Raw genomic sequence first — 26,872 nt, forward strand, 5'->3', positions numbered from 1 at the left:
CCCAGGCCATTTGTGCAAGTACTGGATTTGTTCGATTGTTTCCTTCTGTTGTTTAACTTGTTTCTCTGGCTCCTCTCTTTCCTGTAAACTGGAAGTTAGGTCTAGAGACTGAATTAGATTCAGATGAAGTATTTCGGCAAGAAGTCAGCATAGGTGATGTTCTGCATGTCATATGGCATCACAACAGAAAGCCATAACGTCAGGTTGTCCCATCATCAGGGATGATTGCCTGATCACACGGTGAAAGTGATGCCTCCAGACAGCTCCCTTATAAAAGTAAATGTTTCCCCTTTGTAATTAGCAAGCAAACTGTGGGCAATATTTTGGCACTGTACGGATATCCTATTTCTCAGCTATCTCTTACCTAATGGTCTAAGCATCCATTGACCTTCCTGTCTGAAGAAGTCATTTAGTTGGGACTGAAAAGTGGTGATTTTCTCATTATCATTCTTTTTCTCTTGATTAGTCGACTTTTTTTCTGCAAAGAAGAGCTTTCTCCCTCCTGCCTCGTTGAGTATTAGTATGGACCTCAATGCTTTTTTATTTTTAATGTGTTAAATCAGTCATTATTGTGTTGATGTTTGAATTATACTGAAGGTGGCCATCGGGAGCCCCTTTGAGCTGGGCTCTCTCTCCTCAGAGACTAGCACAGGGTCCCAGTGAAAATGCACACGGGGATGTAATGCAGATTTTAAACTCGTTCATGTGGAGGTGTAACTGCTCACTGCAGATCCTCACCTGAGTGCAGGTTTTGGTGTGGGCTCAGGGTACGGGTCTTACGCCCTGCTCCTGGCATCAGGAGGAATGGGGACAGCTGCTTGAAGGCAGGCAGGAAACAGGAAGCTGCAGCTGTATGTTTTTTGTGGGACACTAGCTCCAAGGACTAGGATTAATTTTTCCACTTGACACTTGGGAAATTCACGTCCTGAGATTGTTCTTATTTCGCATTCCCAACACGGAAGGTATTTCGATGGTGGCTGGAACCAAGACCGACGTGCCTTCACATTCGTTGGAACTAAGCCTCAGAGCTCTGGGGCTCCTGGCTGCTCCTGGGTCCCTGCTAGCATCTTTGATCTCCCTGGGTCTTCTGTTCTGAGATGCCCTTGGCTGGCCCTGGGGATTTCTGTAGGAAGGTACCAGTATCTAGGGGAGGTGAAGGGACAAAGGTGGCCAAGACAAGTGACTGTATACAGTGGGTTGGCATCTGGGCTCATGCAAGAAGCTGCACCTCCCATTTTTCCTCTAGAAAGAGGTGGAGCGAGTTGAAGAAAGACCTTATGGTGAAGGAGGCAGCTGCAACACTCCGTCTTGAAAGTTTCAATCTGGTCAGCCTTCTCCGGTGGTCCCCAGGCCTTTGCGCCCTCTATTCCCTGAGCCACCTCCTTGTGGCCTTCCCGCTTCTGCTGCTCTTATGGCGTGTCTCATTCTGCCTGTCCCTTTCTTTTAGCCTGCTTGCATGTCCCTTTTTTTCTCATTACACCCTAAGCTGAAGAGCCCTGAGGTTACCTTCTGTGTGCCCCACCCACCCCAGCCAGCCTTCTTTGGATTTCCCCTTACGGACACTTGGTGGCAGTATTATCCAAGATGTGAACCATACTTGCTTTGGCCAAGTTACTAAGAAGATAGTGTGGGAGAATGCGTGCGACTATGCGCTTCATGGTATGGAAGAAACAAAAGGTAGGTACTTGTAGGGCAGGACAGGAAGTTTTAAAACAACTTTTTTCTTTTATGAATTCAAGAATGAAACCCACAAATTGCAAAAAATTGAAAAAATCAGAGAAAAGGCAAACAACAAAAACTTCCACTGCACCATATTCTGTACCCTGCACCATATTCTGTACCCTGCACCATATTCTGTACCCTGCACCATATTCTACATCCCGCACCATATTCTACATCCTGCACCATATTCTGTACCCTGCACCATATTCTACATCCTGCACCATATTCTACATCCTGCACCATATTCTACATCCTGCACCATATTCTGTACCCTGCACCATATTCTGTACCCTGCACCACCCTGGAGAGAATTACTGGTAACATTGGTTTGTATTTCCTTCTAGTATGTGTTCTCTCTTTAGCTCCCATTACCCTCTTACCTCCCCTCTTCCCACTTACTGGGAATAAAATAATGAAAATATTGATTTTGCAAGCCCAAAATCAACCCTCGTGGCACTTTAGTGATGATTTGAGGACACTTTCAGGGCTTTGAAAAATTGGAATCTCCCAGCACGTATGTTGGTTGCTGAGGTTGAACAAGGTGACTCTCTGCCTCCCTGCTCCAGCTCTCATGGAGAAAACACGTGTCCGTGATCAAAAGACATGTATTTACTCCATGAGAGTTGAAGCAGGGAGGCAGAGAGTCTCCAAACATGATACTACACAGGACACGTATCAAAGGACACAGACAAAATACGTGTCCTTTGATACATGTCCTGTGTAGTCTCATGTTTTTCACATTTTTGTGCCTTTGTTGGCAACTTCACTGTTTAAAATGCCCCCAAATGTCATGCTGAAGTGCCGTCTGGCTTTTCTAAGCTCAAAAAAGCTGTGATGTGCCTGACAGAGGAAGTGCGCATGATAGGTAAGCTTCCTGCAGGCTTCAGTCACAGTGCCATTGGCTGTAAGTTCAATGCTGATGACTCAACAATATATATTAAAAAGTAAGGTGTCCTTCCACAGAAGCACACATAAACCAAGGTTACCTATTGATCAGTTGACAAAAACGTTGTGACAGAGACTGGCAGGAATTTAACCCTGCTTCTCCTCTGGGGTAATGAGTCAGTGTTCACCAATTCAGGGTTCCTGGTGACCTTATAGATAGTAACTACCATGAATAATGAGAATCAACTATATACATGCAGTTTGGTAAACTGCTTGTGTTGTCTCATCTTTTCTCAGATTATTAAATAGTCATTGAAATGATTTTTTTTTATGGCGGCATAATATTCTGTCAGATGAGTATACTATAACATTGGACTTATTTTTGGATATATATAATTCCAATTTTTCCCTTTTATAAACAACTTTGTGACAAACATCAGCATACAGGAATCTTCATCCACACTCTGATTGCTTTTCTGTAGGGAAGTTTCTAGAATTGGGGCTGCTAAGCCGGAGGGCTTATCTTTAAGTGTCTGATACAGATGACCAAATAGCCTTCCAGAGAGAGTGTGCTAATAATACTCCATTGGGGAGTGAAGGAAGGTAAAGAAAAAAGGTAAAGGAAGAAGAAAAGAGAAGCAGAGGAAGAGGAAGAAGCAGCATGGTGTGGCCCTGGCTGAGTGCCTATGGGTGAAACAGGATGGGGGAGGGCTGGCAGGGATCTCTGGGGCCAGAGGCAGTGCTGGCTGGGGTGTGGCAGATGGACCAGCTGCTGTTCAAGGCCCCAGACCCACATCCCGGTGAAGGCAGCCAGGTTGAAGTGTTTGCGATGGAGGGGGGCCAGATGCCTGGGGCAGGGGCTGAAGCAGCCCGTGTATATCCTGTGTGTGTGCTGGGGCAGCCTGTGCCTTCTTATTCCAGGGACCTGGGGCACAGAGTTGGCAGGGCCACTCAGCTGGGTCTTGTTCACGTGTCTTTTATTTTAAAAATTTGTTTATCTAATTTTTGAATTAGGTAGTATATTTATTCTGTCTATCTATCTATCTATCTATCTATCTATCTATCTATCTATCTATCAATCATGAAAAATCTCCCTCTTGCTCTGTACCCCATCCAACAATCAATTCATTCATTTCTTCCTTTTCAAAGAAAACCGCTGCAATTAGTTTCTTTTATATTATTCTGGTTTTGTGATGCATGTGTAAGCAAATATGACTACAGATTCTTTTTATTCTTGAAACGGAGTCTCACTCAGTAGCCCAGGCTGGAGTCCAGTGGTGCAATCTCGGCTCATTGCAGCTTCTGCCTCCTGGATTCAGGTGTTTCTCATGCCTCGGCCTCCCGAGTAGCTGGTACTATAGGCATGTGCCACCACTCCCGGCTAATTTTTGTATTTTTAGTAGAGACGGGGTTTTGCCACATTATCCAGGCTGGTCTTGAACTCCTGACCTCAAGTGATTCACCTGCCTTGGGCTCCCAAAGTGCTGGGATTAAGGCATGAGCCACCGTGCCCATCCAACTGTAGATTTTTATCTTTTACCTTTTAGCACAAATGGCTGTGCATCACACTCACCGCTCTGCACCTTGCTTTTTCACTTAATCATATAACTTGGAGATTGTTTCATGTCACTACCTAGAGGCATCCTCATTCTGTTTGAGAGCTGCCTAGTACTCCATTGTACGGATGGACCATACTTGATCTAACCTGTTCTCCACTGGTGGACACATGGGTTGTTCCAAATCCTTACTAGTTCAAGCCACGCTGTAGTGAATAGCCTCACACGTGTGTCATTCCTCACATGTGCAAGTATTTCTGTAGGATGAGTGTCTAGAGGTAGAATTGATAGGGCAGTGGGAACATGCATCTGAAACTGCAATAGATAGTGGCCAATTGTCTTCTGGAGGGGTCAAACTATTTTGCTTTCCCCCCAGCAAAACATGAGCATGCAGTTTTCCCATAGCCTTGCCAACAGTGGTCTGTCAGACTTTAGAGATTTTTATGAATGTGACGGGTGAGGAATGGCATTTTGTTGGTTTTCTTTGTGTTTCTTTATGAGTGGGATGGAGCATCTTTTTATATGTCTCAAGGCCTTGCATCTTCATTCTGTGAACCGTCTTTTCCATTCTTTGCTCTTTCTTCCATTGGATTGGATCGTCGGTCTCTCTTCTTTCCTTACTTCTCTCTATGGGCCAAATCCTGGCACTCCGTCCTGCACCCAGCTCTGTGTGGCCTTTGTCTGGGGCTCTTTTTATAGGGAGGAGGGGGAAGGTGAGGCCCCAGCACTGGGTGGACCAGGAACGGAGACATCATCCTCACCCCTGGGGACCTGAAGTCTCTGATTTAAGTCAGATGCTCATTAAATGAGATAATGCACATAAAATGCTTAGCACAAGGCAGGGCTTATCACAGTAAATGCTCTGAAAAGGCTGCTTATTATTTTCATGTGTAGAACATGGAAATCTACCAGGATCTGTGTATCTGAAACTGAGTCTTTACCTGCTGCCCCCGTGTGTGGGTACAGGATGCACTGGGGCTGGCTGAGGGGCCTGGTGTTCCTTATGGACTCCAAGCCAGGGCTGGCCTGTGAGCTGCTGGTTTGATCTGGTTTCCACTCCTGTGAGGTTTCTGGTTTGCGAAAAGCCTGGTCTTTAGGGTAGGGCTGCTTGGAGGCAGACTGTGGCTTACAGGGTTTGCATCTTCCCTGAATTTTCTTTCACTCTCCGACCTCGGTGCGTGGCTCCCCTGCCCCGTCTCTGATCTCCTAGAGGTCACAGTCTTCCTACATGGTGGATGATATGGGGTAATGGGCAAAAGAGCCTTCTGGGCCATAAGGGCCTCTGGGAAAGCCTATCTGGACTGGACTCAGGGCCCCCACATTTAGGGTCCTGGCCATAATGGGAGGTATGGAGGGGGTTTTCAGCCAGAGGTGTGAGTTAAGGGTAGAAGGGCTGTGGCATTCAGACAACCCACCCTACCCTTACCCACTCCCCAGCTCTGGGTCTGACCTTCCATTGAGCTTTTTCTCTGCAAAGATTCCCTGTGTCTGAGCCCCCTGTGCTAGGCCCCAACCCCAGGGTCTTACACCCAGCCCTGAGGGCAGCCAGTGTGGCAGAGAATGGCCACTGGCTGGCATGGTGGCCCTGGGGGAGCCCAGAGTCCCCATGGAGCTTGATCCATTGTCCCCTCCCTGTGTCTTCTAGCTCTGCAGCAAGATCTTGGAGAAGACGGCCAACCCTCAGTGGAACCAGAACATCACACTGCCTGCCATGGTGAGCCTCCCACCCCAGCACACCCAAGGAGGCCCCTGGGGCTCTGGGCTTTGGGAGGTCCAGGGCTCCTGCCTCCCCAGCGTCCTGCCAGTATCCCAGACTTCAGCTCGGGTGGGGAGGGGCTGTTCTATCTTCAAAAGGACTCTTCTCCCAACACGCCTCTATTCCCTCCTCAGTTTCCCTCCATGTGTGAAAAAATGAGGATTCGTGTCATAGACTGGTGAGTCCTGGGTCTTGGGGTCTCTAGGGTGGGCTGTCTTGGGAGTGCGGGGTCCCTCAGTTTCATTCGGCTCAGTGACTGGTAGTGAGAGTGTGAGGGAGAAGTTTCAGGTGAGGTAATGTCCCCTTGGGGTAGCCAGGGATGGAGAGGGTGTGGGCACTTCCTGGGAAGCTTACTCACACCTGCTTGTTGGCAGGGAGGCAGATAAGGAGGGGCCAGCTGGGATCGGCTGTGAGGAATCATCTCTGAGGGCAGGAGGAGCTGGGAAGGCTTCCTGGAGGAGGTGGGACAGGTGATGGCCTGGCAGGAGGGATGGGGTTTTGCTAAGCTCATGATGAGGACGTTCCAGTGAGGAGAGGCTCACAAACCAAGGCAAGAGGCTGAAAAGAGCAGAACTTCAGGGAGGATGGGCTGCAGTGCAGCCCTGGGTTGGTGGGATGAAAAGGTAGGGTCCCCCGGCTGGAGGAGTGGCCCAGATTGCCTGAGCAGGGGACGCCATGGCAGCTGTGCAGCAGGTGAGGGCAGCAGCTCGCAGGCATCTTAGAAAGATCACAGCATCTAATACTTGTTGAGCACCTACTAAACACCAAACCCTGTTTCCAGCAAGCACTTGACACGAGTCATCTCATCTGACCATCAACTCACCGACATCAGTTTGCAGATGAGAAGGCAGGTTGGGAAAGATTGAGTGACCTGCCCGAGCTGACAGGTAGCTGGAAAGTAGCTGAGGCCAGGCTTGAACCCAAGCCTGCTGTTTCCAAAGCCTGTGTTCCTAACCACTAGGCCATGCCACCTTCTGCTAGTTGACAGGAGTTTTCTCTTACACTTGAGGGGAACACTCGGGGTCCACACGTGTGATCTCGGGGCATTGGGCTTCCCAAAAAGAGAGAGTTGTCCTTTCTTTGCCCTTAAGAAGTCTTGGCTGTGTGGTTCCCCAGCGTGTTCTCCTTTGGTCTCATGCCCGTGACACCCCCAACCAGGAGGATAATGAGAGACTAGGGAAAAACCCCCAGGCCACAGAGCCATTAAGCTGTGTGCCAGTTCCCCAGGCCTAAAGAAAACAGCTTGTGAGAATTAGAGGAGAGGAAAGAGAGCCGCCGGGAGGGCCTGTGAGGGAGAGGCCGCGAGGGCAGTGACCACGGGTATGTACCATGGGGAAGCGGTTTGGAGGAAAGATGTACTTTACATCCCAGAATGATCTCTTCATCTCAGCTCTCCATGTGTGCCGCTCTGACTGCGGGCAATGGGCTGTGCGTGTCCCTGCGTGTTTGCACATGTGGATGTGTGTGGGTGCGGTTGTCTCCTGTGTTGTGGATGTGTCTGGCCTGAGTCTGGGTGAGCTGTGTCAAAGGCATCAGCGTACTGTACAATCCAAACACATTACAGAATCTGGTGGTTGCATCTCTGGTTTGGGTTGAAGTGGCATTTTTATTGTGAGTCTATTTTCAGACTTGCTGTATTTTCCAAAAGCAACCCCAAGCCCCAAAACCCAACGCTTGGCCAGAAAGCATTCTGCTGCTTCAAGTTCCTATGCAGAAGAGTGCTTTCTTCCCAGAAAACGCAGAGAAGCTCTTGTTATTACCTGAATCCTGGAAATAGGATATAGTCCATATGGCTGTTTCTCTGTAACTTAATCTTCCATTCAATTCTTCAGAAATTCCTCGTTCATTAAAAAAACCAAACAACACAAAACAAAAAAAGAACCCAAACCACCCCCTACCTCCATAAAGCAAAACCTCTCTCCTCCCACTCTCCTTCCCTCGTCTCCCAATTCAGAGAAGGCCGGAGGTCAGACATCCAATTCCTTCTCAAGTGCTGGTCTTGTCTAGGGTTTGGTCACGAAGACAGTGTACAAATGCCATCGGCTGTCAGTCATCTGGTGCTGAGAATCTCATTGTAAAATGTTCCAGCAAATTTTTACTTTCCAGTTCTTTTTTTCTTTTTGGGATGGAATTTCATTCTTGTCGCCCAGGCTGGAGTCCAATGGTGCAATCTTGGCTCACTGCAACCTCCGCCTCTCAGATTCAAGTGATTCTCCTGCCTCAGCCTCCTGAGTAGCAGGGATTACAGGCACGCACCACCACCCCTGGCTAATTTTTGTATTTTTAGTAGAAACAGGGCTTCAGCATGTTGGCCAGGCTGGTCTTGAACTCCTGACCTCAGGTAATCCACCTGCCTTGACCTCCCAATGTGCTAGGATTACAGGCATGAGCCACCACACCCAGCTTTTCAATTAACATCATTCACCTTGAAAAATGGTAAAGATCTGTCTGTGCTGACAATTCATTCTTCCTAATGTAGCACCAGCGATGGAAAACTTTAAAAATCAAAGCTTAATCACCTCCCTGGGAAATACAAAGAGAGAGGAAATTGGGCAGAGATTAGGGTACCTCATAGGGTCAGGATTTCAAAGAAAAATCGAAGCACCATGCCAGGGTGTGCTTTCACAATGGGGTTGGGATGTGTCATTTGAAGCTGCCCATGGCTAAGGCACTCACAACAGGGAGAGGGTGTCAAAGAGGCACCCAGAAGAAGGGGAAAATACCCAGGAGAAATTCCTGAAGGAGATGGGTCCTGCCCAGCCCAGTGTTTCTTAGCCTCTGCATCATTGGCATTTGGGACTGGAATATTTTTTGTTGTGGGGGTTCTTGACCTAGTGGTTTTGACCCCACGTCTAGCCTACCCGGGAAGCAGCAGGTGGCTGCAATCAAAGCTCTGGTCTCCACATCAGCATCTCTGGCCTCAAATCCCAGCTTTGCCATCTTGGCAAATTATTTAACCTTCTCAACGTTGGCTTTCTCATCTGAATTTGGGGCTAATTGTAGTACCTACCTGGTTGTGCTGATGTGAGTTAAGTCACTTGATGGTTTTAGTGCAGTGCTTAGCTCTTAGTAGGTGCTCAGTAAGTGTTAGCTCAATTACTGTTTATTATCATCAAAGGAGGCAGGAGTGGGGTTCAGAGGGAGGGTCTGCACAGGACGTAGTTGGCTAATAGGTGGATCAATCAGTTAGCCTCCTTGAGCTCCTGGCCACAGTCCCCTACACTGGTTGGGGAGCCGAGAATTGTGCCCCTGGAAGCAGGCCCTGTGCCATGCAGGAGCAGTGGTCCAGGAATCAGGACGCCAGGACTTCCATTCCGGTCTTCCCCTCCCTCCCAATGACCTTGGGCAAATACCTACATGGCTTTGAGCCTCAGTTTCCTCATTGGTGCAACAGAGATAATAATGAAAGTGCTTGTTTCTCAAGGCTGTGTGAGCCTCCGGTGTGATAAAGGCTAAAAGTGCTCCATTACGTACAAAGTCAGATACAAAAAGGAATCGTGTATTACCATTGGCTACTTCAAGACTGTGGCCTTAGAGATAGTTTCTTCCTGGTCATCTAGTTTTCTCCTTGATCTGAACATTTCTTTAGCTCCTGGAGCCTCTCAGTTCTCCCTGGGTCTGGGAATCTGGCTCCCTGAACAGTCTCCCCAGTCTCTGGCCCTGCCTCCTTGCCTCCGCCCTCCTCCCTGTCAGCCTGCAGATGTGTCTGCAGGGATCCAAGCTGGCAGCTGGGGCTTGGTTGCCTGATGGGATGCTGGTGGTTGGTGAGAAGAACTAGTTCCCTCTCAGAGAGTCTTGGGCATGTCTTCTGTGCAGTTTCTTCATCTCTGGGATTACCAGGCTTCAGTAACCTACCAAAGTGAAGACCAGGAGCGCTTTCTGCCCGCTCCCCGCCCCACCGTGATGTGTCACTGAGGCCGAATACTTCCTGGGTGGGCTGTGGCCTGCAGTTCCTTCCCTGTGTTCAGGCCCTCTCTGCTCCCTTGCTCTAGGGATCGCCTCACTCACAATGACATCGTGGCTACCGCCGACCTGAGTATGTCGAAAATCTCTGCCCCTGGAGGAGAAATAGAAGGTATGTTTCCTCTTCGTTCTGCCCTTTGACCCCCTGTGCTCTCCCCTGTCCCCCCTCTATCCAGCTTATACCTCTAGTTTTGAGAGTTTGCAGAAAAGGGAAGATTATAAGGCCTTTGTTGCCCATTTTCCACTGAGAAGGGCTCTGGCAATGAAAGAGAGGTCTTGCAGCATTTAGGGTTCTCCACACTTGGATTGTGGGATATGCCACTGAAGGGCACAAAGAGGATAATTCACTCCTGCAGAGAACATTGGCTGGCTGTGGCCATGCCATCCGTCAGGTCCTGCGTTGGCCGACTGTGCTCTAGCGATTTCAAAAGCAATTGAAATAGATCTTATTGGTCTATTAAAAAAATAACTCATCATCATTTTGTAAAATTTTAAATAAAGAAATAATCTGAAAGAATATAAAATTTACCTGAAATGACCCATAAGCCCACCCCTCCAGACAGAACTATTAGCACTCCGAGACCTTTCGGTATGTGTGTATATATCTGTACACGCATGTAAGATGTGTGTATTTAATATGTAGATATGTATATATGTACATTAGAACAAATTGCTTTGAAAATTGCTTTTTGATACTTGACAATACAATATAGATATCTTTTCCTGTTATTAAATGTTCTTCTATAATACAATTTTAAATGAATACACATATTCCATTATGTGAATGTATCATGATCCACGTTAACTAGTTGATGATGAACGTGTAGGTGTTTTCAAAATTTTCCACATTATAACCAGCTAAATTGGCAATGAATATTCCTGTAGCTGAATCTTTATATAATTCATGAGTTTCCTTTTGGATAAATATCTAAAATTGGAAAAGATTTCAACTTTTTTTTCTTTTTTTGAGATGGAGTCTCACTCTGTCGCCAGGCTGGAGTGCAGTGGCCCAAACTCGGCTCACTGCAACCTCCACCTCCCCGATTCAAGCAAGTCTCCTGCCTCAGCCTCCCGAGTAGCTGGGACTACAGGTGCACACCACCACACCCAGCTAATCTTTGTATTTTTAGTAGAGACAGGGTTTTACCACGTTGGCCAGGCTGGTCTCGAACTCCTGGCCTTGTGATCCACCCACCTCGGCCTCCCAAAGTGCTGGGAGGGATTACAGGCATGAGCCACTGCACCTGGCCTAGGATTTCAACATTTTTAAGGCTTTTGATATTTATCAAAATTGCCCTTCAGAAAGACTGGACTATTTTATACTCTTATCATGTCCCTAGGCTTATTTTGCTATGCCCTCCCCAACACAGGGTAAAATAATATTAAAAAAAGAACTTTGTTAATTTGATAGGTGAAAATAGTATTTCACTGTTGCCTTAATTTTCATTTTATTGATAGCTGGAGAAGTTGATGATTTCAATTTGAATATATTTAAATAATTATTTTATATTTATATATAACACGTTTGTATAATTTATATTCATTCTATTATAAATGTCCTATTTATGTTCTTGGCCTATATGAAGAAATGCTTATCTTTTTCTCATAGTTTTGTAAGAGTTCTGTACATATATGGATATTACCTTTTCCCCTGTCATATATGTAGTAAATAACTCTTGGCTTTATTTTACCAATTAATAGTTTTTGACCTATAGAAACTTGAAATTTTTATGTAGCCAAATCTGTTAGTCTTTTCCTTAGGGAATAAGGCAGGGATCTAGCATTACTTTTTTCAAAATTGCTCTTTGGTGATACAAACACTGTATTTTGAGTAATCTTTTCCCTATATTTCAAAATGCTGCCTTTATCACCTACTAAATTCCTAAATGTGTTCTTGGGCCTGTTTCTCTGTTATCTTCAACTAGTATGTCTGCTTATTATTTCTTTGGTTTTGATATCTGGGTTATGCTGGCTTTGTAAAATTAATTGTAAAGATTTAAAGTCTTCTCTAACATCTGGAATAGTTTATGTAACATAAGAATACAGTCTTTTGAGGGTTTGAAATAATTCACCCATAAAACCATATGGGCTGGGTGCCCTTTTTGAGTGGGTATAGTAATAGCTCTTTAAAAGCTTTTCAATTTCTCCTGTGATGATTGTTATTTTTAGTTTGCTGCTTTTACTCTAGTCAATTTTGATAATTTATATTTTCCTAGAAAAGCATCCATTACATTGAGGTCTAATTTGTTTGCATAGTGTTGCACAGAGCAAATTTTTATAATTTGAATAATTCTCTCTACCTGTGGTGTTTTCCTTTTTCTTATTTCTAATGTTGCATATTTGAGTTTTTTTTTTCTTGATTAGCTGGTTAGAAGTTTATTTTAAAACTTTATTGGACTTTTAATCTTTGCACTCTTTAACTCTCTTTAGACTGATTTTATTGTTTCCTTCTTTAACTTTCTAGCTTCTTGTCTTTATTTTAAAAATTTCTCATTTAAATAATGAAAGTATGGTTTCTGCCTTCTGTGTCATGCTCAAACCCTAAGGTTCAGCAGACCCTAAGGTTGTATTTAATTCTATTATTTTTTTAAACATTTAAACATTTGCTCTATTTTGAATTTATTTTTGTGTGTTTTCTGAGAGCAGTCCAATTTGATTCTTTCGTAGTTAGTCTATTTTTTTCCTGACTAGATGCTGCTCATAGGAATTTATCTTTTTTCTGATAGTTTAGAAAATTATTTTAATCTTTCTTGGTAAAGGACACTTTCCATTGAATTTTGTCTGAGACATGATGAATTCTTAAATCTGGGTGGCGTGGAGGATTGTTTTTTAAAAATTCCGACATTATGCCATGGACAGCTGAAGGCAGAGTGGGGGAGTGGGGAGAGCTCCAGCTCTCCAGCTGGCCAACTTGGGTTCAAATGCTCTTGGCTCTGCTTCTTTGTAACTGAGTGAGTTGCTCCAGTCTCAGTAAAATGGGGCTCTTGCAAGTCCCAACCCTCACGAGGCGGTTGTAAAAATCATGAGATTATAAAGGTAAGGTTCTTATAAAGTCTGGTACACAATAACCCTAAAGTAACATTTGCTGTTTTTATCATTAAGATGGGCTTTCTATGTTGCTAATCTGATTTTTTTTTCTGTACCAATTCTGCCTTTTACTGCTTTGTACATGGTTTAAAATGGGCTATTGCATTTGTAGGTTCTTGTCAAGCCTTCTTTTTCCCATGTCACTCCTTTTATATTTTCCTTTACTTCTTTGCTCCTTGTCTGTTCTCTCCCGGCAGTTCTGCTTTGTTCCACAAAAACTACATCTTCTTGTACTCTACTGAGGATTCCAAATCATTTTCTGCAATATGCAGGTGAATGCTTTCCTGAATCTTACGGATGCAGTTTCCATATCCTGGTTGGCTCTCTGCCCTCTCCCTGCTATATTCACTCTCCCGCAAGATCTGTTCAGTGTTGGTATCTCCCACAGATAGGGTGTGTGGGTCTTTCTCTGTTCATCCATCTCCTGAGATCTTTAGCTGGAGGACAGGTTAACATGCCCAGTTTCTGGCCGACTCTACCCAGTGCTCTTGAAGTTGGAGATCATCTCCAGATTCTAGATCTCTAGGAGACCTCTAGGAGAGGAGACTGGATATACCATTTTTTAAAAATGTTCCTTTTTTTTTTTTTTTTTTTGAGGAAGAGTCTTGCTCTTTTCGCCCAGCCTGGAGTGCAGTGGTGGCGTGATCTTGGCTCAGTGCAACTTCTGCCTCCTGGGTTCAAGCGATTCTCCTGCCTCAGCCTCCCAAGGAGCCAGGATTACAGGTGCCTGCCACCATACCCGGCTAATATTTTGTATTTTTAGTAGAGACAGGTTTCACCATGTTGGCCAGGCTGGTCTCAAACTCCTGACCTGAGGAGTTTCTGACCTGAGGTGATTCACCCGCCTTGGTCTTCCAAATGTTATATCGTTTTTAAGCAAGACATTGTTAACTTAGACTTCTAGCTGCTTGATGTCCTCATGTCCTTCTGTAAATGTAGGCAACTATCAGAGGCATATACCTGACATTGTTTTCCATTCACTTCATTCTTTTAGGAGATGTTTATTGAGCATATGCCTTGTGTCAGGGGCTGGGCATAGAGGGTTCAACAAAATATTCTTGGTCACACCGTCAGGGAACTTAGAGTTCTGACAGGTCACAAACAAGCAGACAAATAAATATATGGGTATAAGTTGTGTTAAGTGCCCTCGAAGAAAAGGACATGCATGGTGAAAGAGAATAAGATAGTAGAGGAGAGCTGCTTCTGCCTGATGGAGTCAAGGAAGGCTTCTAGGAGGAGGTGTCTTAGGCTGCCAGAGGGGAAGCCACCGGCATGTGAGGAGTAGGTAGGAAAGAGTTCCAGGCAGAGGTGATGACATATGCCAAGGCCACGTGGCAAGAAAGAAATGAAAAGACTGGTTTTGCTGAGTTCTCTGAAACATTTAAAGGGCAACTTTTAATTATAGAAAATTTCAAGAACACACAAAAGTAGAGAATTGTACAGTAAACTCCCAGGCACCCTCCCTGAGCTTCCACATCTAGCTGCTCTCTGCCTTCTGATTTCCTTGTTGGGACTTTGGACTAGTCCCAGAAACGACCTTCCTGCAGGCACTGCAAACCTGCTCTTCCTGCCCCAGCCCCTCCCTTCCTCGCTGGGGGAACAATGTGTTCCGGGATGTGGCCCCGCCCCTTCACTTATTGCTGTTCAGATAGTTTCTGAGAAGGGCTGTCTTCCCGAACAGTTAGAGAGATCTGGGGGTGGTAATGCAGACAGAGGGTCACCTCACAGGTCAGCACTCTTGATGTGGAAGGAACCTCTTCTTCAGTTTTCTGGCTGGCACTGTCTCTGTCTCTGATTCCAGGGGCAGACACTGGTGGAGGCACAGTGGGGCATTTCTGACTGTTTTCCTACAGTCGTGTTTCACGAGGCTGCAGCCGTGCTTGTCGCCAGCCCTCTGACGGAGAGTTCGCATCCCCGATCTATCTTCATTTCTATGCTGTGTGAGCCCTCACTTTTCTCTGTGTCCGCGAGTGTGTTGGTGGGAAGGCGAGAAAGATGTTTATGTGGTCACTAGATGGCGCTCAGGTCACAGGCAACCCAGCGTGCTTCGGAAGGCATTCAAAGTTGGGACCACCTTCCATCACCGATGGTTCTGGAAATAAATGAGAATCTTCTTGCAACCAGCTAACCGGTTTTGAACATGCAGTTAAATAGCTTGATCTAAGTGGCAGTAAAAGAGTTAAACTTGTGCATCCAACTGGAGCTATCTTTGATGACTCTGGGACTCTGCCGACCTGTTCCTGCAGAGGTGGGTCCCTTTCTGGGGCCAGGGCCTCTCTCCGGCCTTGAGGTCGGGCCCTTGCCTTGCTCCTGCCAAGCCTCCCTGACCTGCGCGCGCAGCCCCCTCGGAACGCGTCGCTCCAACTTTCCTTTCAGCCCTTTTTTATGTTGTTTCTCCACGTTGTGGGCTTCTAGCCCATTGGGGCGATAGACAACACTTGTATTTCCTCACTGCTCTCAAAGCCCAAATGAAACTGAACTGTAAAAACAAGTTCTTTCTCTGTATTTCCCCGCCTCAGGGTTCACCAGATGATTTGGTCCAACTAGGAGTTTTTGTTTTTCTGTTTTTGTTTTTGTTTCCAGTGAGGACAAGACCTAACACTAACCTCTTAAACACCTCTGCCCACAAGTTTGCCTGGGCACACTAGAGTGTTCCTTGGACCCTGTGCTCTGAAGTATTAAGTAAGAATTTTGTTTTTTAAAAAAGAGTGCTTTCCTTAGAAGCTGCAGGTCTTTTGAAAGGTAATAGGCACATGAGCTCTGTGAAATGTACACAGATTCTTTCATAACTTTATACATAGGAAACTCATGCTCCATAAATAGCACTTGTATCCTAGTGTTTTCCATAGCTAAGAAATCCAAAGTTAGTCTCCTTTCGTCTCTGGAATGTAGATGATGCTGATTTCCCAGCAGTTTTCAGTTTCTCCTCTTGCCTGGCGCAAGTGAGAGTCAGGCAGCCAGCCGCCGTGGGCTTGGGGATGTGCCGAGAGGCAGAGGGAGCTGGCGGGGCAGACTGCAGGTGACGGCCTCAGCTTCTTCATGCACCTCCCAGGGACTGTGTGCAGGGCTGGGAGTTGTGGCTCACTGGGCTAGGAGGTCCTGCTCTCTGTCTCCTTCAGCTTCCCCCAGGTGAGGCAGCTGAGCTTTGTTGCTCAGGTCACAGAACTGGGAGCATTCATCTGTGTTTTGGACTTCCATAGCCCCAGCTCCCTGGACTGAGGGAAAACACAATAAAATACTTGTGTTTTGGCAGAAGGGTGATGTGGACGAAATAGAGGCTTTGTCTTGGGTGGCTTCACTAGTCACTGTGCCCTTGAACTGTCTGCAGACACAGGGGCGAGAGCCCAGGATGGGCCTTCACACCCAGAGACTGTGATCCGCCCCCAAGTCAGGAGTCTTTGACCTAAGACATCAGCAGGGCCGTGTCTTATTGCATATTCCCAGTGCCTCCTCCTGCACCTGGTTAGGTTTGCTGAATGAACAAATGAATGAAAGAATGTGTGAATTAGGTTGGGTGCAGTGACTCACACCTGTAATCCCAGCACTTTGGGAGGCCAAGGTGGGTGGATCATGTGAGTTCAGGAGTTCGAGACCAGCCTGGTCAACATAGTGAAACCCCATCTCTACTAAAAATACAAAAAATAGCCCAGCATGGTGGTGGGCACCTGTAATCCTAGCTACTTAGGAGGCTGAGGCAAGAGAATCGCTTGAACCCGGGAGGTGGAGGTTGCAGTGAGCTGAGATCATGCCACTGTGCTCCAGCCTGGGTGACAAGAGTGAAACACTGTCTAAATAAATAAAAAGAAAGAAAGAAAGAAAGAAAGAAAGAAAGAAAGAAAGAAAGAAAAGAAAAGAAAGAAAGAAACGGTGAATTAATGAAAAGGTGTGGTTGGGAGGCAGGCTGCTCTGCAGTTACCCACTTGGTCCTCTGAGCCACCAGAGGCATGTGTTGGTCAGATGGCCAATGGGATTAGGGGGACTTCTGCATCTGGGCTGGGCACCAGTCTGCAGCCAGAATTCAAAATCAGTCTGGGTGGGAAGCCAACTTTGCCTCTGTAAGAAGCACATGGGGGTTGGAACTGTGACCTTGGCCTCATTAGCCCAAGATAACAGGCCAGGCCTGTTAGTAATCATTTAGAAGGAGCTTAAAATGGGATCTGTTTCCTTCCGGTGGTCCCTGGCCACTGCTCTCCTTGGGCCTGCAGCTGTGCCTGTGTTGGCCCTCTCGCTGTTGCAGAAATCTCCCCACGAGCAGAGCCCTGGCTTGCCCATGGAAGGAAACCTCTTGCTTTGGAGATGAAGGTGGCCATGAATTATGATTTATGCAGTCCTGGTGTATGCCGGCTGACGTTTGTAGCTGAGGCCTGGCTGAGGAGGGCCGAGGGGCTGGGCCGGGCCCTCCTTGCTGCCTCTGCCCTGTCCTCACTCCGGACGGCCATGCTGCCTTCTCTCTTCTCCACCCTTTCTCTCTGTGTCTTTGTGCACTCTTTCTTCACAAGGTTTTCCTCAACCCTTGACTTCTGACTACAGTCACAGGGCTAGGGGAAAAGAAGTGTTTTCTGGAGGACAGCAACAGGTAAAGGTAAACGAGGAAGGGAAGTAATCAGCAAGTTCACCAACCACGTCCCGGGTGGGCACGTGACCTCAGACTGCGTCACACTTTGCTGTTGCAGAAGGAGAATGGGAAGGTCAGATTTGGGAAGAGGCAGAAATCAGAGAGGACAGTGGAGGAAGACCGAGGGGTGTCCGCTTCCTTGGCGGCATTGTATACCTGCCTAGCAGTGAGGGACAGATTCAGAGTCCCTATGTGTGCCAGAGCATTTCCTTCCTTGCTTTTCTTATTTCTAGACATTCCTTACCAACATTTAGGGGCACACCCAAGTGTGTAGCGTGTTCAGCTTGTGGACAGCGTCTGGCTCTGTGCTTCCCTGGAAGCGGCCTGTGTCAGAAGCCAGATGCCAGTGCCTGCTGTTGTGAATATGCAACGTGGAGCCTTCAGGGGTGATTCTGGATACGGCCACTAGGTGGAGATGTTGTGCCTTGAAATGTCCCTGCTCAGCGCGCCTGGTTCCAAGTGCGACCTGCCTGCGGGCTTAGAGTGTGGGGTGTGCCTGGCTTCCTAGCTCTGGCCCTTTTGTGTCTCCCCACCCTTCCGTTGTGTCTGTACTTTGTTCCCCTCACTTATCTGGCTATCATATGGAAAAGCACATTTTCTTTTCTGAATTATTCCTTGAGTGTATTGAATCAAATTTCGAGTCCGGCAGACGGAACACACAGAGTGATGGGCAGGCCAAGTGGGACCCCTAGGGCTCATGGGGTGTTGGGGGCTGTGTCTGGAGGGGCCGTGATGATTTAGTTTATGATAAATTTACAGCTGGGCAGAGGGTGGGGCCTCGGGCTGCATCTGTTTCACAGCCTGGAGCTGTCTTTCCATCTGTCTGTCTGCCAGCTCTCCATCCACAGCCTGTTCATGTAATCGGTACTTCTCCCAGCCATGCCCACCCTAACCCCTTTTCCATTTCTTTGCGCTTCAGAGGAGACTGCAGGTGCCATCAAGCCTTCGAAAGCCTCAGACCGTACGTTGCTGTCACCTTGGGGACAACCAGGGGAGCGGGGCCTTGGGTTTCGGTTAGGGGGCGAGGGTGCTGGAGGGCTCTTTGGGGGGTTTTTGATTTGCCTGAGGTGGGACTGAGGTTCCCCCACAAAGGCAAGTTTCTGGACTTACATTTGCTGTCACCTCTCAGCCTCTGTAGAGCATGTAAATCGTCTGGAATGCTTTAAGGGCCAATTTCCTCCCATTTTCCCCAACCCTTCCTAAATGGGATAGTCTTGGGCCGATGCTCCAGTTAGACCCCTCTGTCTGGTAGTGAGGGGTAGGGGCAGGCATGGGGGTCTGGAGTGGGGCAGGGGGAGTGTGAGGTGTTTCAGGGGCCAGGAGGAGGCCAAGAGGAGTTAAAAACTCTTGGAGTTGAAATCCTCAAGGTAAATCATAATTGAGATGATTAACGCAAATAATTAGTAATGCTCCTGTTAGCGTATCTACCTGGGCCTCCCACCTCTCCTGAAGGCCAGTGCCCTGTCTGTGCTGGGGTCTAGAAGAGGGAAGGTGTTGAAGGAGGTGGGGCGGCCCCTGGCTGAGAGGGGAGGTGAGGCTCCAGCCTTCTGGTCCCTCCCTGTCCTGGCTCCTCCCTCATCCCTAGGGTCTCGGCAGGGGCTGGACTCGCAGTGCATGACCTTAGGTCTGGCTCAAACACTTCTCTGCTGAGGCCATTTGTTTTGTGCCTACTTTGGCTCATCCTTGTGTGGACTGATTGGGTCGTTCCAGAGGGTTCCCGTCTCTGGCCCTGCTTTCCACCTTTGGTATTTTGGAAACAACCTCTTCCCCATTCCTCTGAAAGGGACAGTGTGGCATTTTAGGGTTTTCAGGGTATGGCCAGTAAAGTCCCATCGGGAAACTCAGTTGTGAGCTGGAAAATGATGTTAGCAAAAGAGAGCCTCCAAAAAAGGATGGAAAGGATGTGGAGAGATTTCCCCTCTTCAGCAGTGTAATTCTCTCTCCTCTGACCTGCTCTGTTAAAAAATGTTCTTTGCACAATGTGTGTGTGTGTGGAGGAGATTCTGGGATGAGGCAAGGCCATTAGGGCAGGGGGTATGTGCCTGGCGGCTGCCCTAGGGAGGAGGAACGTCTAGCTGGGCTCCATCCCTGGCCTCCTGGGAGATGGTTTCTCTTGTTACCGGGCTCTGGGACCTCTTAGGTCCTCCCCATTGGCTGCAGGGCCTACAGTGCCCATAGAAGCATAGGATGGAGAGCAGATGCAGGACTTGATGGGGTGGGGCTGGGGAGGGGCACGAGCAGTAGAGGGCCTTGAACCCCAACTTTGTGTGCTGGCTGAGTGCATGGGCTTTGAGGTGACACCATTCTGGGCCCTGCCACCTTGTAGTCATGTGTTTCTTTGCATCTCTGAGCCTCAGTTTCCTCATCTATAAAATGAGACTAATAAAAATAATAAAAGTATGATTGCATCTCAGCATGATGGTGAGGAGTAAAGAGACTTAGGGGAGGGCACGAGAGCTATCGCTCGTGGCGTTCGTCTTTATACACTGACAGGAGCTGCATCGGGTGCATGTTGGGGGAACTGAGGGTCAGGGATGGGCTCAGGCTGGAAGGTGGCTGGGTTGAGCATTGGGAAGCCCCACTGGGCCGATCCCTCTGATTGCCACTTGTGTCTCCCAGTGGATGACCACCTGGGCTTCCTCCCCACTTTTGGGCCCTGCTACATCAACCTCTATGGCAGTCCCAGAGAGTTCACGGGCTTCCTGGACCCCTACGCAGAGCTCAACACAGGCAAGGTGAGCCGGCTGGAGCCCTGCTTGGCAAGGGCAGGATGCCAGATGCCCAGGTCCCTCAGGAGCCCAGGCCTGTATGCAGGGTCTTCCAACCCTGCCTGGGGGCCCACAACCAGGCAGCCACCCACTCAGGGAATTCTCCTTCTGCCCCTTGACGCTGCCTCTCCCGAGTGCCGGTCTGATCCTTCCATGTTCCCCGCCCTGAAGGACCCAGACCCTGTCTCTCTTTCTTCGTCTTTTGTTCTGGGTTGGCATCTGGCACTGTCCATCTGGGTGGCTTGTCATATCTCCCGAACTCTCTGGGCCATGCTTTCCTCATCTGCAGAGAGATGAGGTTGGTTCAGGGACCTCCTGGGTGCCTGGGAGATGAGCTACCTCAGGGCCAGAGGGTGCCCCTTTCCTTCCCCTCCTTCCCTCTGTCTCCCCTGCTCCTGGTGACCTGACCTCCCTGGCAGGGGGAAGGTGTGGCTTATCGTGGCCGGCTTCTGCTTTCCCTGGAGACCAAGCTGGTGGAGCACAGTGAGCAGAAGGTGGAGGACCTTCCTGCGGATGACATCCTCCGGGTGGAGGTGAGGGACATGGCTCTTGGTGGGAGCTGGGTGTCGGGGCGGGGAAGGGATGGCCACACTGGACTGGCCTTGAGGTGTCATGGCAGAGGGAGGACTCAGCTCTGCCTACATGCATAGTGCCTTTACCTCTCTGGGCCTCAGGTCTCAGCTGTAAAGTGGGAATAAATTAACACTTGCCCCTGCCTCCCTGGAGGGATGATCAGAGGCTCAGAGAAGATAAATGAAAATATTTCAGAAGTCTAGAGCTTGATGCAAAATGAGATGTGATTTTATAATAATAACGTAAGCATAACTATCAAGTCAAATAAGCACTGAACATGTATCAGGCACTGTGCTGCTGACACCCCTGCTGTTGCTGACTCCTCCCAACACCGTGAGGTGGCTGGTGTTATTATTATTATCCCCATTTTACAGATGAGGAAACAGGCTCAGATATATCAGAGCAACCAATGGTGGAGCTTGGACTCGTGTCCAGGAGGCAGCTGTGCAGAGTCTGTGTGGTGATTTAAGCTGTTAGACACAGTGGTCAGATGGCTCTGGTTTGAATTCTGGCTGCAACACTTACAGGCTCCATCAGTTTCCCTATCTGGAATGTGGGGATATATTATACTTAAAGTTATATTATGTAACTTGTAATAATATATTTATAAGATGGTTGTGAGAATTAAGGAAATTAATACACACATGCAGTAAGCACTTACTAAGTGCTAGCTGTTGCTACTGTTTACATTTACCTAATACCCAATTGTCTGACCCCTCTTCTCTCAATCATAGGATTGAGTTCCTGCCCTGTCCCCGCCCTATGCTCAGTGCCTGGAGGGGACAAAGAGACCCTTTCATCCCAGGCACATGACAGTGGCAGCCCGTGTGTCCTGCAGAGCTGGCTGCTGAGGGGGAGACCCTGAGTGGCATGGGGCAGGAGCTCTGGGCAGGCGCCTGGTGGCTTAGAGCCTTTAGCCCCTCTGAATGGCAGAGAAGTTCCAGGTTGCCCCTGTGGGCCCAGTGGGAGACCCCACTCAGCTGATGTGGTGGTACCATCGCTGCTGGTTTGGATTAGGGGCAGCTTGACCTTGGAGGAGTAGCTTTTATTAGGGAAACGTGGCCAGACGCACGCAGATCTGGAATGAGCTTGTTCAGTTAGCAATGAAATCTGGATGCTGTTTCTTTCTTGGGCTACTTGCCACCCATCAGTCCAGCCAGGAGCTATTGGGTGCCGGCTATGGCCAGGGCCTGCCAGATACATGTCCCCTCCCTAGCCCGGGTGCCTTTCTTTGCTTCTCCTGTGACCTTCTGGCCCACTCTCTGCTCACAGAAGTACCTTAGGAGGCGCAAGTACTCCCTGTTTGCGGCCTTCTACTCGGCCACCATGCTGCAGGATGTGGATGACGCCATCCAGTTTGAGGTCAGCATCGGGAACTATGGGAACAAGTTCGACACGACCTGCCTGCCGCTGGCCTCCACCACTCAGTATAGCCGTGCAGTCTTTGACGGTGAGGCGGTGCTCCTGGCTGGGACCCTGATCACAGGATCATAGAGCAGGGGGCCACACCTTAAATCCTGCCTCCCACGGAAAGCTGCTGGAGGCTATTCAAAGGCCCTGGCCCTGGCCAACCTGTTCCAGCTGTCCCCTTGCTCTCCTCCAGGCGAGGGGCCCTGCTACTAGTGCCCACAGATGCAGCTCCTGGGACCAGCTGTGGTCAGCATTGACCCCGATCCATCCTGCTCATTTCAAGGAGTCTGCTGGCCTTGGTTTGGACATTTTAGGGAGTGTGGCCTTGGGTTTCCCAGGGCAGCTCTAACAACTCCTCAGTTTTGACATGCCCTGGAGCCCTAATGAGAGCTGCAGCTGTCTGCTCAACTCACACAGAGAGCTCAGGCACCTCTTTCGGACACTGGGCAACACGGGTCACTCCACGTGTGTCCAAGAGGGTTCTTAGATGGGAAGGGTGAGCAGGTGCCTGTCTCTCTCCCATGTGTGGTCCCCTTCCCAGCTCTGCCAGTCCTAGCCCTGGAGTGCCCAGGAGGCTGGCACTCTTAGCACCCCATTCCACCCGCCCTCCGCTCCTGGCACAGTGCTCAGGCCTGTCTCTCCATTCAAGGATGCCACTACTACTACCTACCCTGGGGCAACGTGAAACCTGTGGTGGTGCTGTCATCCTACTGGGAGGATATCAGCCATAGAATCGAGACTCAGAACCAGCTGCTTGGGATTGCTGACCGGCTGGTGAGTGAAAACGTGCCCAAAGCTACACACGCCTGTGCATGCACCTGCTACCCCGCTGCATGGGGCGTCTCAGACCACCATCCACTGGTGCACACACTGACACATGGCTGTGCCTACCAACCTTCGTGGTTGGTGTCCTCGGTGTCTTGGCAGTACCAGGCTTGTGGTCCTGTCCTGTACGCTTGGAAGAGGAGAAAGGGGATGCGAGCAACCTGAGGCAGCTCCAGTGTGCAGTGGGACCCAGGGCAAGGGAGCAGAAAGAAAACCTATGTAACGCAGCAGGGCACGGCCTTGCTCTCGCTCACTTACTCATTACAGGCCTTCGGACTCTTAATGCACGCAAGGGCTTATGCTAGAAACTTCTAGCCGGAAGCTAGAGGCCAGAGGTGAACAAGGAGCTGGCTCTGTCTTCAGGGAGTCAATTAAAGGAGGGCATAGGCTCACTTGTGCCTCTCATACAGGGCTTTCTAAACTTAGGTACAGGTGACACTCCACGGGCAGAGAGGTGTGGGGCTCAGAGCAGGGAGGGTGGCCAAGGAGCGTCAGGAAGGCATCATAGGCCAGCGAGGGGGCTGTGTCCAGTGCAAGCAGATGGGGGGTGGGAACCCAGCTAGGCCACCATTGCAGGAGCCTGAGGGAGGGTGACCAAGCCCTGGGAAGGAGATGGCCTCGGGCGGGGGTGGAAATTGCAGGACTTGAGCTACAAGGCCTTGGTGGCCAACTGGATTTGGGGCCGAGGAAGGGCTATAAGGAGGAACTCAGGTGGCTGGGGAATTGGGAAGCTGGGGAGAAGAGCAGAGCATATGAGGTCAGGTTCTGTTTTGGGGGTGAGGAGGGGACATCTGGGGAGGCCCCTACAGATGCTGGATGCTGCAGTCCTGGCACTTGGCCAGAATGGAGGAGAATCACAGGTGGGCAGAGGTGTAGAGGCCAAGGGAGGTGAGGAGGTTGAGTGGGAAGCTGATGGTCCTGGCAGTGGCTCTAGGGGTTTCTGTGGTGTGGATGGGGACAGCTGGTGGGAAAATGCAGGAGACAGGTGCAGGCTCCACTGCAGGAGCATGCTGGGATCAGCAGGTGGAGGGAAGCGGGGCTGGAGAGGCCTGGGCATATCTGTGGGTGGGGAGGTGAGCATGGCTTGAAGGAAAGGTGGACAGAGAAGGGAAGGAGGCCATGGTGGCCCCACCTTCCCAGAGACTGGCAGTTCTAGGGGAAAGAGGAGACCATCGAGTGCTGAGATGGGGAGAACGTGGAGTTGATGCCATACAGCTCTAGACTCTGCCTTCTGGGCCAATCACTGGCTCACAGCAAGACTCCAGACACCAAGAGGGCAGGGACCATGTTCTTTCCAGTTCTGTGAGACTGGTAGTCCAAATCCCAAGCACACGTCCTTGCTCAGGAAGGCCGGTGGGTGGGGAGGGGCGTGTGGGGGGCTGAGGGACAGTCCTTGGCCTCTCCGCTCAGGGCTGAGGCCCCATGGAGAGGGCTGGAGAAAAGCTTGGTAAGGGCCTGTTTCCCTGGGAGGCAGCACAGGGAATGAGCAGGCCACGGGAGTTTGAGGAAGGAGGTTCCTGTGATTAGAGGTGTTGGGACTGCTCCTGGAAGAGGGTGCTCTTAGTCTAAGCCTCATCGGGTGGTAGAATCTGGAAAGGAGAGAGGGTTCCAGGTGGGGAACCAGAGCAGGCTCGGAGAGGGCCACTCACCTGTGGGAAGCCAGGCCTGCTTTGAGGGTGGCAGGGAGGAATCAGAAGCCATCAAGTTCTTTCCAAGTCTGCAGAACCCACCCCACCCCCCCCACCCCCAGCTCCTTGTGACTACATGTGAGGCTGGAGTTCCAGGTACGAGACTTTGGATGTATTTGGGTACGGGCAGCCTTGGAAGGTTCTTGAGTCAGGATAGAACCTGCTTTGTTGGGCCTGGGCTCTGCCTTCTTTGCTCTAACTGTTCACTCCTTTTTGGTTCAGTAGCAGTGACAGGGCCTAGGGGCTGGGTCCAGCGTGCACCCTCTGCCCTGTGGTGACACACCTGACCCTTGCCTGACCCTTCCACAGGAAGCTGGCCTGGAGCAGGTCCACCTGGCCCTGAAGGCGCAGTGCTCCACGGAGGACGTGGACTCACTGGTGGCTCAGATGATGGATGAGCTCATCGCAGGCTGCAGGTAGGGGGGACCTGGCGCCCCTGGTGCCCTCCTCTCCTGGCTCAACTGGGCCTGTTTCGCTGGGAGTGCTCGTGTGTGGCGGTGAGCAATGGCACGTCTCCCAGCCACGCTTGGCCAGCAGTCCAGCCCGTGCTGAGTCCAAAGGTGGTGGAGCCAGCGCAGGAGTTGAAAAGGTGACATGGAGAGCAGGTCATAAATCTCCCTGCGGCAGCAGCAGCTGTGGGCCCGGCGGCCGGCTCACCTGAATGGGGGGCATTGTGTCTCTGATCCCCGACCTCTTATTTCCCTGATGGAATCTCCAGGAGGAGCTGGCTGGGGGGTGGGGTGACGGCGCCCCTCATTCCCTCAAGGCCATGTCGGGGATCATGGTTTCTGTTTAGCCTTCTATTGACACGGCTGATTGTCAACTTCAGGAAAAGAAGGCCCGGGGTGTGGAGGCCCAGCAGAGGGGTGCATCTCACATCTCCTCCACCGCCATGTGGTTTTGGGGAGCCACCCGTGGGTTCTGACCCTTGGTTTTCTCGACTTCAACCTGGCATGAAGAATAACTACTTTATAATATCTTCTAAACAAAGTGCCCGGCCCTTGGGAAAGATTTAATAAATGGTAGCATAATTATTGCTCAGAAGAAGAAATGTCAGGAGACTTAGCTTCTGGTCTCTTTATCTGACTTTGTGACTTTGGGAAGCTTCTCTTCTCTGAACTTTAGTTTTCTCAGCTGTTAAATGGACTTAAATAGTCGCCCCTCTGCTCTCCACGGGGTTAATATATGCAGATGTGTGAATATACACAAATGTATTCTATGCCCCCTATACGCCTCATCACCCCTCCCTCAGCATGGCTGTACAGCCCTGCTGAACGCATCAGAGAATTGATAACCATGGCCACTGATGCAGCATCCCTTCTATCGTTTATGGTTCAGTTAGGAAGTATATCTTTATCAAAATATTACCCCAGAGAAATGCTCCTGGCCCAGCAGTGGAATTCCAGACAGGCCATTCACCCATTTCCCCCAACCTTCCTGAAGCCTGGCAGGCTCAGTGCCAGACACCCAGATCATACTGACAAAGGTACAACTTCAGCCCTCCAGGGATGGTTGGATGCAAAAAATGGGCAGAGGAGGTAAAGTCTGTTAGGAAGTTAGAGGTGTGCACTGTAGGAGCTCCAAGCAGGTGCATCTCATTCCCACTAACTGAATTCAGGGAAGCTTCCTGGAGAAGGGGATGCCTGTGGTGGACTTTGAGGGAGGAGCAGGAGTTAGCCTTTGGAGAGGGGACTGCCAAGGCAAAAGCACAGAAGCCTGAAATGCCTGCTGCCTCCTGGGTGGGGGAGGTGGCAGGAGAGGCTGTTGCCCAATTGGGTGGCCCCGAGGGTCTCTGCTATTAACCAACCATGAAATCTTATGAAGTAGAAAGTAGGCTGGGTGTGGAGGCTCACAGCTGTAATCCCAGCACTTTGGGAGACTGAGGCGGACAGATCACTTGAGGTCAAGAGTTCAAGACCAGCCTGGCCCCATCTCTACTAAAAATACAAAAATTAGCCATGTGTGGTGGCGGGTGCCTGTAATCCCAGCTACTTGGGAGACTGAGGCAGGAGAATTGCTTGAAC

General features: G+C 49.4%; 1 protein-coding gene across 17 annotated transcripts in view; it reads left to right on the plus strand.

The window, feature by feature from the left end:
* Positions 1-26,872, plus strand: part of DYSF (dysferlin) — a 238,722-nt gene that overhangs the window by 83,621 nt on the left and 128,229 nt on the right. For 9 of the 17 annotated variants that reach the window (XM_073023068.1, XM_007970265.3, XM_007970268.3 and 6 more), the window contains 9 exons: positions 5,809-5,877; positions 6,054-6,097; positions 9,912-9,994; positions 18,504-18,545; positions 20,204-20,319; positions 20,772-20,885; positions 22,198-22,375; positions 22,985-23,109; positions 25,158-25,264. In XM_073023068.1, the coding sequence (XP_072879169.1) occupies positions 5,809-5,877; positions 6,054-6,097; positions 9,912-9,994; positions 18,504-18,545; positions 20,204-20,319; positions 20,772-20,885; positions 22,198-22,375; positions 22,985-23,109; positions 25,158-25,264 (878 nt within the window). The remainder of the gene's footprint in view (positions 1-5,808; positions 5,878-6,053; positions 6,098-9,911; positions 9,995-18,503; positions 18,546-20,203; positions 20,320-20,771; positions 20,886-22,197; positions 22,376-22,984; positions 23,110-25,157; positions 25,265-26,872) is intronic. The other 8 variants (XM_007970270.3, XM_007970272.3, XM_007970276.3 and 5 more) reach the window with 1 other exon arrangement.

Source organism: Chlorocebus sabaeus, chromosome 14 (assembly GCF_047675955.1).
Source record: "Chlorocebus sabaeus isolate Y175 chromosome 14, mChlSab1.0.hap1, whole genome shotgun sequence".
In the NCBI taxonomy this organism is placed as follows: Eukaryota; Metazoa; Chordata; class Mammalia; order Primates; family Cercopithecidae; genus Chlorocebus; species Chlorocebus sabaeus.